Here is a 12,029-nt window from a genome sequence, read left to right on the forward strand (position 1 = left end):
TAAAAAGTTGAAATGTTTTTAACTCGCGAAATGTGTTTTTTCAGTCGCGTCCGCACTGCATCGAGTTAAAAAACATTTTAACTTTTTAGAATGGCGGATGCGCACCGCACATAATGTGACGACGAACCAACAGACAGTTGCGCTTTCCAAGCGGTTTTAGACGTGAAATGTTAACTGCCCCTTAAAGGGCACTTATTATGCAACATCCACTTTTACAAGGTGTTTATACATAAAACTCCACCCATTGTTTCTTTCTCCATTAAATCAAAGCAGTCTCATTAGACATGGTGTTTTGATTTTCTTGTTAATGTGACATCACACTGATAAAGCCCCACCCATGGCCACTGACTGACAGTTCTGCGCTTACATAGTTTTTGCCTTCAGGGAGTTGTACGCTCTCCACCCTCTCAATAGTGAGATACTATTGTCTCAGACTGTATTAACTCTTTCCCTGCCATTGACGAGTTATCTTGTCAATTAAGAGAAAACGTTTCCCTGCCGATGACGCTTTCCTGGCGAGTTTTTAAAGTAATCTATAATTCAGCTAGTTGAGCTCTTACCCAATTTATAAAAAACTGAAGCATAAACTAATTCAACAACATTGTAAACGACGTGTATGTTTTGATATCGTTCTGAATCTGATCTCTGATAAAAGTCCTTTACAAAAATGGCATCATTTCAGCTTCTTGCTCAAAATGTTGTCTTTTTGAAGAAACCTACCCATATTTGAGAGGTGATATTAAAAGAGAACAAATGAAGATAGGATGAAAGTCTTTTTTTTCATTTTTTGTTTGTTTGAAAGCAGGGGGTCTGTTCATTCATTTGATATATTGTATGGTTTTTGTTTGTTTGAAAGCAGGGGGTCTGTTCATTCATTTGATATATTGTATGTTTCTATATTTACAGAAGAAATTTTTCCTGGGAGGCATTTTGTGAAACATTTTTTGTAAGAATCACAAAAAATTCTGGCGGGCAACTTTTTTGTAAAAAGGCTGGTGGGGAATGTGTTAACAGGAATCAGATCTATTTTAACTGAAAGTGTCACATTACTTTTGGTAAGGGAGTGAGGAGCAGTAGCTCATTTGCATAAATGGGCAGTTTTTTACAAAATCAACTTCAGTGTGGATCAAATTAATGCCAACAGAAGAGATTTTGGGTTACCTGTGATTCTAGTCGGCCTGACTCTCCAGAAGGCGTTACAGGAGTGGTGGCCGTTGAGCTGCTCTGCTCCAGGTCTGTGAGATCTTCCTTAGAGGTGGTTTTTGAGCCAGCGTCCATGCCACTATCAGTGGTAGGGCTGGAGATGGAGGAAGTTGCACTGTCTGGACCTGGAAGAGCGAGGGAAACTCCACTCTGCTGCTCTATGAATGGAACTCCACCTACAGACGAAAATTGGGATGATATGAGTTGCCTGTACTTAATCCAAACACGATAGGTAGATAACTTGTGCTCTGTTTGATATATCAATATACCCGAGAGGTTGTTGGTAAGAGTACTGGACTGGGCTGGATCCATTTGCCCGGAGGCACTGCGCACCATGTGACGAGGGGGTCGGGGTGATCGCTTTTGCTTCTTCCACTTGGACGACTCGCTCATTCCCCCGGCTCTCATCTTTAGCTTCAAAACAAACAAGAATTCTTGTTCAATTCTGAGTTGACTGCATAAAAAACAAGTCAGGAGAGCAAGACATAAAATATGATGAAATATCAAGTTAACAAGAAAAATGCTAGCACAAGAACAGATGTAGAAATACACAAAGTGTTAAAGCACAGAATCACTTTAAGTTTTGTATGTATGCTAGTTGATATACCTAAAAAGATCCAGCTATGATTTACATAATCCACTTGAGCTTTACACCGCTACCTCCGTTTTAATGTACATAGACTTTGCATTAAGGTAAGGCCAACATTCGGTTTACATACTTTTCTATTATCGCATGTATTTTACTAATATTGCTATTTTGTACATTGTTACCCGAGCAATTCCATTGTTACGGATGTGACCACATAAAGATACTGATATTAAACACCAACATGAACATGACAGAGTTTATCCTGGACCTGGCAAAAATGTCAAAACACTGACAGATCAAAAGCATGGGGCTTGAACAAAATGTACAGTAAGTCTAAAGTCTCCTCTTCCTTACCTGTACTCGTTTGTTTTTCCATAAGATATTGTAAGCCTCAGGAGAGAAGGGGCAGGCCCCAGGATTAGTGATCGTGTCACAAGCTTAGACGGAGACGCGTGATGTGGGAGCACATATACAAGACCACCATGCACGGGGTAAACACATGGGAGCAAATGACACGCATACCAAGACTACGTCCATGCATTTCCAATGGGGGAAACGACAACACACACATACTCCTCACTATCATTAATTCATCGACACGAAGAGTCCCAATGCATCTCTAACAGGAAACAGGGGGTGGCACCTCAGCACACAGGACATTACAAACAAACAAACTAATTGTGGAGACTAACTAAGAAAAGGGAATGGATACGACGAACAGACCAGAAATAAGCAAACAGAGCATGCAAATAAGCATTCAAATAGGATCTCTGAAATTTTAGAAATGAAAAAAGGCCCATTCGAATGAATATTCATTCAAATACTAAAAAATACTATATTTAACAAAACTGTATTTGTATGAAAAGTGCCCATGTGGTTTAACCTCATACTGAAAGGGGGTTCGACTCATTTGCATAAAGCTGGATTTAAAGGGGCCATGGCACAAGACTTTTATAAGATGTCAAATAAATCTTTGGTGTCCCCAGAGCACATATGTGAAGTTTAAGCTCAAAATGCCATATAAATAATTTATTATAGCATGTTAAAATTGCCACTTTGTAGGTGTGTGTCCTTTAAAATGCAAATGAGCTGATGAAATTCAAACACTGATCACAATGATGGTGGTTTGTTGCAATTAAAACTCAATTGTGCTTTTCTCTGCACTAAATGGCAGTGCTGTGGTTGGAAAGTGCAGATTAAGGGGTGGTATTATTATAATTAGCGCTCCTTATGACATCATAAGGAGAACCAAATTTCAACAACCTATTTTTTCATGTGCTTGTAGAAAATGGTTTCCCAAACGAAGTAACTGGGTTGATCTTTTTCACATTTTCTATGTTAATAGAAGCCCTGGGACCCAATCATAGCACTTAAACATGGAAAAAGTCACATTTTCATGCCATGGCCCCTTTAAAATATGTAACATTGTTCATCCATCATTCTTCATGTAGGACTTTAGCAATAAACTGACATTCATTTCCTGAATACTTTTTCACAATACACCGTTATAACAGCTAACCTTTCAACAATACTTGCCCCTGGATGAGTACATTATAAGTGCATTACTTTAAACGCAAATTACAAAAGGAGTTCATTGTCTGTAGTTATCAATGCCACAGATGTTGTTTAACAAAGGTTAACTTGCACTGAATTGAATCCAAATCATTCCTCTGATAATAATAACACAACAACATGTGTAGTTGCTAAGCGGTCCTCCCCAACATGCATACAAACATAAAGCCATGCGCCCCGGCGCACACGTATTTAAATGCACTAGCTGCTGCAACCCAATAAAAACGCTGCTTTAATGCAAGTAAATGTTCGATACCCTCTCTAAGCCCGTCTGATTGGCGTTTCTAGGCTGATCTGCATAAATAAAATCCTGTGTGTCCAGAATACAGCTTGGGATCTGTGTGTTAAAACAGGCAAATGGGCAAAGGATGAACTCGACGACAACAATCAGGTATGAGAAGACAAGAGAGGAGTGTTAATCCTTTAGAATAATTGCGAAGGAGCGTGGGTCCAAATGTAGAACCCATACTTATCTATGGCTGAAAAACAGCCAGTTAACTCTGACTAGATACTATTTCAATCTGATGGGTGACACACACACACACACAGGTATTATAATTATGCAACAGCAAGTGAGCTCATTTACGGATATGGGGACATCCAAGTAATACAAAGTATATGAATGAGGAATGCAGGCGGGGAAACAGGTGTAAAGGATCTGGAGAAGAGGAAAATTTGGAGATCTAGGTTGACATCATATTTACCTTCTTCATGTTAGTTCCTACATAACTCTTGGCCTCTTCTTTGAACTGTGGTAATCTGCAGAAACACAAATATGAGTCCTTTGCACATGTTTAGTATAACATTACCATATTACATGTGAAGTGTGCATCACTATTTTTGCATCGCTAGTGATCCAACAGGGAACTTCTGGGTTAACATAATGGCATAAAAACTTTCGAAAAGCACCACTGGATAAGCAATATGTCCGAAAGGCCACCAACTTTGTTCCCAAGGCGTGACTTTTGACCTGCCTTGCCTGTTCATTAGCCGAATTAGATGGATGATGTTTTCGGCCGCTGGGCGCATTGTGCGTATGTGTGCGTTTGGTGTGGACACTGCGGCTTTTCCTTCGAGTGAGATGTTCGGGCGGTCTAGGAGCCGGCTCCTGATGTTAACTCTGCTCTGCGTTAATGGAGTGTTGTCTTGCCGGCTTGATTATGGGATGATCTGTGAGTCCAGCAGATTAACATCCCTAATGCTTTCAGCAGGCTGCTTAAGCCTCTTTCTGAGTACTCAATAAGATCCGCTGTTTATTACTCTGGCTCTCTCGACCACACACACACACAGCACATCCACGGCTTATTACCCTTAGGCACACACAGAAATACACACACTCATTATTAAGGCCTTTCACACCCTCATTGTGAAGGCGATGTGGACAAGAGGGTCTGAGCAATATGAACGTGCACAATGGGAGCAGCACAACTCAGGTTGTGTGAGAGTTTGTGTTTGTGTGCATCACAGATTAAAAGACGCCATCAGCTGTAATAAAAAAAAACCTATATGAATCAAAGCTTCACATTGGTGCACGTTTGTACAAACGGGATGTTTACGTAGTTTGGGAACCAGGTCTGAACATTATATCATTATTCAGGTGCTCATGCTAGACGCAAAAAATATAGTGTTCATTTTTTATTTAGTATTTCATAAGACACCAAATTATGTCTTTGTTCCAGATATATGTGTGTGTGCGAGTGTACGTCCCCTAATCTATATGCAGATGGTAGAGTGAGATGTGTTCGCGGTCTCATCCTCTTGTCTGTGCACGATGTGACTGGAAGTCTAATGCGAGTGGATACGTACCTCTGATAAATGCCACCCTATAATCATGTTATTGCATTAGAGCAGCAGTACACTATGACCCGCAAAGGAAGTTTAAGGTCTTCCATTTACAATTACTCCACAATTATAGCCTCTGTATTATTTATATATATGTATATAATGCATATTTGTATAAAGTGTATATATATATATATATATATATATATATATATATATATATATATATATATATATATATATATATATATATATATATATATATATATATATATATATATATATATATATATATATATATATATATATATATATATATGAAGAGTTTGGTTCCAAAACGCGATAAACGGCATTTTTGAAAAAAAATTGTTACTGTCAAAATCAGTATTAGATCAGGTCAGTATTTAAAAGTAAATTCTTAACTCTTATATGGATATTAAATCCAATATCCGCAGTGTTACTCTGTCATCTTTTCTCCCTTTTTTGCCAAAATGCGGTAAACGCCACTCCTCCTTTTTTACAGAATGCAATACATCCGCTCCAGAAATTACAGCGCACCCTTCCACGCAATGTAAATAAACAATGGCGGCGCGTTGAGTACACGGAATCTTAAGGGGATCGCACACCGGCCGCGCAGCGCCGCATCGCGTCGCGCCTAGGAGAACTCGGAGGTATTGTAAACCGGAAGTGCACATTAAATAGCGCGAGCTTCGTCAGATAGCGTCTACTTCAAAATGTAAAATATACATTAGCAGCCAATGTTAATCATTAATGAAGTGGGACACATATGATGTTATTTAATGTTAAACTATGTGAGTGGCGCTCTGTGGCGCGACAGGGATTTGAACAACTTCCTGAGTCACAGCTGGGCGGCGCGGAAAGGTGTGCGTACACTCATAGAAAACAATGTGTTACATTTTTTTAGAACGGCGCGGCGCTGAGCTGCGCGGCCGGTGTGCGATCCCCTTTAGTTTTCCTCATCTACTTTGTACTTCGTGATCAACAAACAAAACAAAAGAATACTTTAATTGCATTGATAAACCTGTGATGGTTTCCTGTGACGGGAAAGAATCGCCATCAAAATCTAATAATTTACACGAGAGGCACTTGGGAGACGGAAAATGCCGGTTGGTTGTTCCCCCAACAGCATCAAGCTTCTGTCATGCTAACACATTGACCCCAGCGGATCTTATTAAAAACTTTACATTATTTTACTCAAAGTCAACGAAAATCGAGCAGGACCAAAACATTTTACAGCTGATCGCTGTGAAAAATGCTAAGCGATGACGTCAAGTATAACCGCAGCAATGACAGTGATCTTAATATGACAAAGTAAGTGTTTTGATGAATGCCATTAATGTTTTTTTTTAATCAGCGTGTACTACTGTTCAACTAAATGAATGTAAAATGGCAAAGATGAATGCACATTTGTACATTGATTGAATAGATTTCTAGCATTTTGAAAAAAAAACTGTCATGGATTTATTGCATTTTGTGGAAAAAAGAGTTTTTAAAATTAATTTTTGAAAATCAAGTTATGTATTTGATTTTTTAAATATTTTTATAACCTAAAGATGCCATGTGAAAGTTTGTAACAGAAATTAGTGGTTTTCATCTTGTCACTTTCTTGGTATAGAAAACACGTTTTTACTGAAATTTGTCAAAATGGATTTATTGCGTTTTGGAACCAAACTCTTCATATATATATTAGTAATGCACCGATGTATCGGCCGCCGATATTTATCGGTCGATTTTTGATTAATTTAAAACCATCGGCATATCAGCAATAGCACAAGAAAGGCTGATACCGATTGTTTATTAATTAACTGCATAAAGAAATCCATTACATGAAAAAAATTAAGTTAATGATTGAGTTAATGTTGTTAATAAAATAAATGCTGAATAGCAAAAACCATCTTTGAAGGTTGTCATGCTGTCTTATTATATTTGTTTTAGCTTAATTTGTGCCTCTCTTATTATGTTGGTCAGTTGAATGTTAACTAGATCCAATCCATGTTCAGTAAAAAATAATTTGATGCAGAAATAAACTAGCTAATAGAGAAGTGTTCAATATCGGTATCGACATCGGTATCGGCCAGAAGTTGTCTGTTTAAATCGGTATCGGTCCAAAAAGATGCTATCGGTGCATCCCTAATATATATATAATATTTTATATAATTAATGCTACATTAAGGCATTAATTCATAAGGTTGTATATCCAGTAACGTGCCTATAAAGTGAACTATAGCTGTACTTTGTATACTTCCATCAATACATTTAGGTATACGAATTAGCTGGAAAGCCCTGGTAATTAACCATGCTTTTCACTGTCAGAAGCGTTCACCTGTCCCTATTTGTGTGGGAAGTTAAAAAACCTCCGGAGGTAATCTGAGAAAGGTCCGAGAGTGAAATCGGAGCCCATTACGGAGACAGACCCAGTTTCCTGTTGTGTTTGGTCTCAGGTTGGGTTTGATTATGTGAACAGCAAGAACAGGACTCTATCTCTAATCCCCATTCCTCCATCCCCTCGTCCATCCCGTTTTCTAGTTACCTGGAGAACAGCAGCTGCACCATGTCCACCAACGTGTGTTCAGCTGACTTTCTCAGCAACTCTGTGATGAGAAAAAAAGCAAAAACAAAGAAAAACAATAGAAGAAATCTTAGTCCAGCGGACAAGAGCAGCTCAGGGTCTGGAGTCTGTTTGGTCAGGATTAGTAAAGGGGTTTTAAGGTCCTGGAAGTTCAGGACTATAATCTGATGATGGAGGATTTGTATGATGAGCAGTTCATGCTTTAAATTATACATAAAATTTATTTTTACATGTATGCGTTTGACAGACTGTTGGTCCTTTTTTATACTTTATTCGACTTACCGCTTAATCTCATTTCAAAGCATATACGAAAACAGGACTGCATGATCTCACAAACAGACTCATTAGTCAGATGGGCTCCAACTGGAGTCAGCAGCAAAGTCCTCAAAACCTGGAAATATCAAAAAGGGACTTATATTCTAGAATTTTGGACAAGCATGCAACTTTCTCTGCTACTTATATAATTTTACACTGTTTTATATTATATAAAACTCGGAGCACAGTGGTTTGTGTGCTTTCCTCTAACCTGAAGGATTTTCATCAGCACCACCTCATCGCTTGCCGGGTCTGTGCCTACAAATCTCGCATGTGTGACAGCATCAGCCATGTTCTCGATGCCCTCTGCTGCCGCTTCATGATTGGCATCTGTGAAAGACAAAGATGGCAAAATTTGAAAATGTCCTAATATATTCCCCCTCGTTGTCTCTCTCAATGCATCCGATTCTTGGTCAGATAACTTTTACGTCGGTCATAATGACATGACCACGGTTACATGACTAATCTTACACAATTAACCTGGTCACCAGTTCACCCCCCCACCGCTATCAACTGACCACACTGCACCACACAGCCATCTGACATCTAATCACCAGATGTGCGCTCTCGTGGATGGCCTGCCTGTAAATTGGCTGTCTAGGCAACAATGTTTTGAAACCCAAGCGGGGTCAGATAGCAGGCTGGAGCCGTGCTGCTTTCTTTCCCATCGCCTTTAAAGAGCATTTCATTAACTAATAAGCGGAGGCTGCCTGGGGAGGAGAGGTTGGGTTTGTGACTGCAGGTAAAGCCTTGACACAAGAGTGCATTTCACTTATTAGCAGGCAAAAAACAGAACAGACAGGGAGAGATTGAGACACAGACCAGCTTTTAGCAGCTGCCTAGTTATTAAGGTCTAATGGTTCAAACCACCAAACTCTTTAATATTCACCCTTTCATTGTGGGGGTGATATACGGAAATGACAAACCAATAGAATGAGAGTATCATTTATAGTGCTATTATTAATACATAGTAAACAATGTGTGCTTAATATTTTATATTTAGACACTATGCAATACTAGAGATGCAGGAATAGCATGAGTGATGTGGAACTGACCCAAGATTAAGCCACGCCCTCTTAATTACTTGCATACAAGTGAGAGAGGAAAGCAATAGGAAATTACTTGGGATTAATAAAATAACATCCGGATTAACAGAGTACTCATTTATATAACGTAAAAAAACAATGCTATCATTCGCATAAACACATATAATGTGCCATTCATTACTATTTTCTGTAGATTTTGAAATGTAAAAAAAATTAATTGTCGTGATGTGTAACGTCAACCAAAAAAAATCTCTCTAGCGGAAAATTTGCAGCGAGTGAATTGAACAGCACTGAAGAGGCAGGCCCATAATAAACACAGGACCCCGTTCCAAACAGCCGATCTCCACGGTAACAAGAGCCGGAGTCTATTCAGCACAACATCAGAAGTCATCTAAAACACTAATCCTCACTTGGCACGGGCAACACAGCCGAGCGGGAGAGTCATTGTTGAAATAACTGACGTCTGGGTGGGGCTGGAGGGTCTTTGTGCATGTGTACGAGTGCGTGTATCAAAGAGGCTCAAACAGCTGTCATGTACTAAAAGGTTAAGCAAAAGTACATTCAGACACCAGGGTGTCCCTCAAGTGAAAGAACTGCTCATCTTGGAAAAAGGTGCGTGTTTTAACCATGAAAAAGCGAGTGCGCGTGGGAGCACCGATCTGGCTCTGCAAACAAACAAAATAAAATATGGCCTGTCTATGGGCTGTTTTGTGTCAATGGAGCGAGTAATGAACAAACCTTTTCTTATATTTCTTTTTAATAAAAAAATAAATCCAACTTCCAATGTCATGTAATGTACAAGACACTGCACATACAACTATGAGTGCGTGCGTGTTGGCCGTTGTACTTTTCAGCAAGATAAGTGGCTATGTAAGTGAGCCTTTGGTTTGAGTGCCGGCCAGGGAAAAAGCAGAGTGGGAAAGAGAAAGTAGGAAAAGTGGGATCTGGATATCTGTCAATACGGCCGTCCCCCCGAGCCCACCGACCTCAGGCCTGAGATTGAGGGGAATTAGCCATTCACCAAACCAAACCTCTGAATGTGTGCATGTGTTTTTGGAGACAGAGAGAGACCCCCCGGTATGCTAAAGCGGCTCGGGTCACACTGTGTACAGTTAAGAGAAAACAAGGCTTGGGATGACATGGTGAGATTAGCTGAAGAAAAAGAAAAAAAAGGCTGTCCTTCATAAGCGAAGCTTTTGCTACTTGTGTCAGACTCACCAGTTAGGTTTAAATGGTTGGACTAAACCAAATTTTTAACTTGAAATAAAGATCTGATCACAAAGTGGTCATGTGAGAGAGGTAAACTACTAAACAGTGCAGTGGTTCTCAAACTGGGGGGTGTGAGATGGTGCCATATTTATGACAATTTATAAATTAATTTATCATAAATTCTGTGTAATCAAACCTCAGAAAAATAAGGCTACTAACCAACAACACTATTGTATCATTTAATAAGTTGTGTTGTGTTCAAATTCCAAGTTTAAGATTGTTTTATGTCATGAATTTTCTTTGGGGGGCCGCGAAGGGATGCAACAAAGGGGGGCACATGCCGAAAAGTTTGAGAACCACTGCTATAGGGACCGGATTAAAATGAACCAAGCATTTTTAATTGTCTGGTCAATAGATGGCAGTATTCTGTCTCTGTACTATAAATGGTAGTGAGTTGAACACTCACTCGCCAAAGACACTTTATCCTCCTGGGATTCAGCAATTCACTTTTGTCCTCTGTAGAGGTGATTTTCTTGTTAATAATTACTTTATAATTTATCTAAAAATGTTTGACAACACAAATTTTCGGCAAAGTTTTATTAATTTTTAAGTAGTATTTGTGTCCTAGCATTTGAGTGTAGTTGTTTATAAAACTCTGGAAATTATAAGATTCATTATCAGAATTTTAGTTGCTTTATTAGTTGCCTTCAAAACATATTAATAAAACATGAACAACACTTTTTTGCTCAGATTTTCATGAATTATTTAAAAGCCAAGAAATAAAAAAAAATGTAGTAGGGCTGGGTATTGCACCCAATTTAGGGGTGTGATTCGATTAATTTTTATATGGTCTAAATCTTACTAGATTTTGATTGAGTCCAACATCGATTAAGTAAGAAATAATTTACAATGAGAAGTTGAATTACTCAAAAATAATGCACACCCAAGGTGGTGACGTAGCATGACGGAAAGTGCTGTTACTCAATTACTCTGGTTATACCACAGACCACATAGAGAGATTGCTGGTGGTTATTTTAAGGTGGTTTGTTTTACAGAAAAATAATCAACACCCATGGAACATTTCTCAACCAATCGGAATAAAGCATTCAACAGCCCTGTGGTATAATTATCAATATTTTATTAAATCTTATTTGCAGACATGGAATTTATTTGGTGTACTGTCACTTTAAGAAAAAGGTGCGTGATTGTGTGAATGTGAGCAATCATGGCATTTTGATAAAAAAAAATCTACAAATTATAAGCATGAACCAGTACGTGCGTGATGTCTGAGCCTTAAAATGTGGCTTGTGCCGGGCGTGTGCTTTGAATGAGTGCATGCACAAAACTTCTAAAACAGCTTGTGAGTAGCGCACAAAAATCTGTTTCGTGTCATCTTTGCTTAAATATTTAAATTGGCCTCACAAAAAACATGTGCAAATGATAGACTTTCGTGATGATGTGGCACTGGACCGTGCGAGAAAATGATAGTTCTGTCGTCTGTCCCGAGCATCATTCACGGTTGCCCCGGGCCATAGTGTAGTGTGCACTCCTTACAACCTCTGCTTCTGAAGTTAAGCACGCACATTAAGAATCAATATATCGATATTGTTATGTTTAGAGAATATTGCTCCCAACCCTATTCTGAAATGATTGTCTATATTTTTATTAGACATGATAAATTATATCCAATGAACAATTCGGCTCTTAACACCATTCAGTAATC

At 38.8% G+C, this 12,029-nt stretch overlaps 1 protein-coding gene across 8 annotated transcripts in view; it reads right to left on the reverse strand.

Moving 5' to 3' along the window:
- gbf1 (golgi brefeldin A resistant guanine nucleotide exchange factor 1) overlaps positions 1-12,029 on the reverse strand; it is an 88,360-nt gene that overhangs the window by 26,228 nt on the left and 50,103 nt on the right. For 3 of the 8 annotated variants that reach the window (XM_073873023.1, XM_073873024.1, XM_073873022.1), the window contains exons 5-12: positions 8,263-8,381; positions 8,019-8,127; positions 7,698-7,758; positions 4,069-4,123; positions 3,621-3,701; positions 2,147-2,182; positions 1,473-1,617; positions 1,162-1,379 (exon numbers count right to left, since the gene is read on the reverse strand). In XM_073873023.1, the coding sequence (XP_073729124.1) occupies positions 1,162-1,379; positions 1,473-1,617; positions 2,147-2,182; positions 3,621-3,701; positions 4,069-4,123; positions 7,698-7,758; positions 8,019-8,127; positions 8,263-8,381 (824 nt within the window). The remainder of the gene's footprint in view (positions 1-1,161; positions 1,380-1,472; positions 1,618-2,146; positions 2,183-3,620; positions 3,702-4,068; positions 4,124-7,697; positions 7,759-8,018; positions 8,128-8,262; positions 8,382-12,029) is intronic. The other 5 variants (XM_055170839.2, XM_055170838.2, XM_055170842.2 and 2 more) reach the window with 3 other exon arrangements.

The sequence above is a fragment of the Misgurnus anguillicaudatus genome, chromosome 11 (assembly GCF_027580225.2).
Source record: "Misgurnus anguillicaudatus chromosome 11, ASM2758022v2, whole genome shotgun sequence".
NCBI lineage: Eukaryota > Metazoa > Chordata > Actinopteri > Cypriniformes > Cobitidae > Misgurnus > Misgurnus anguillicaudatus.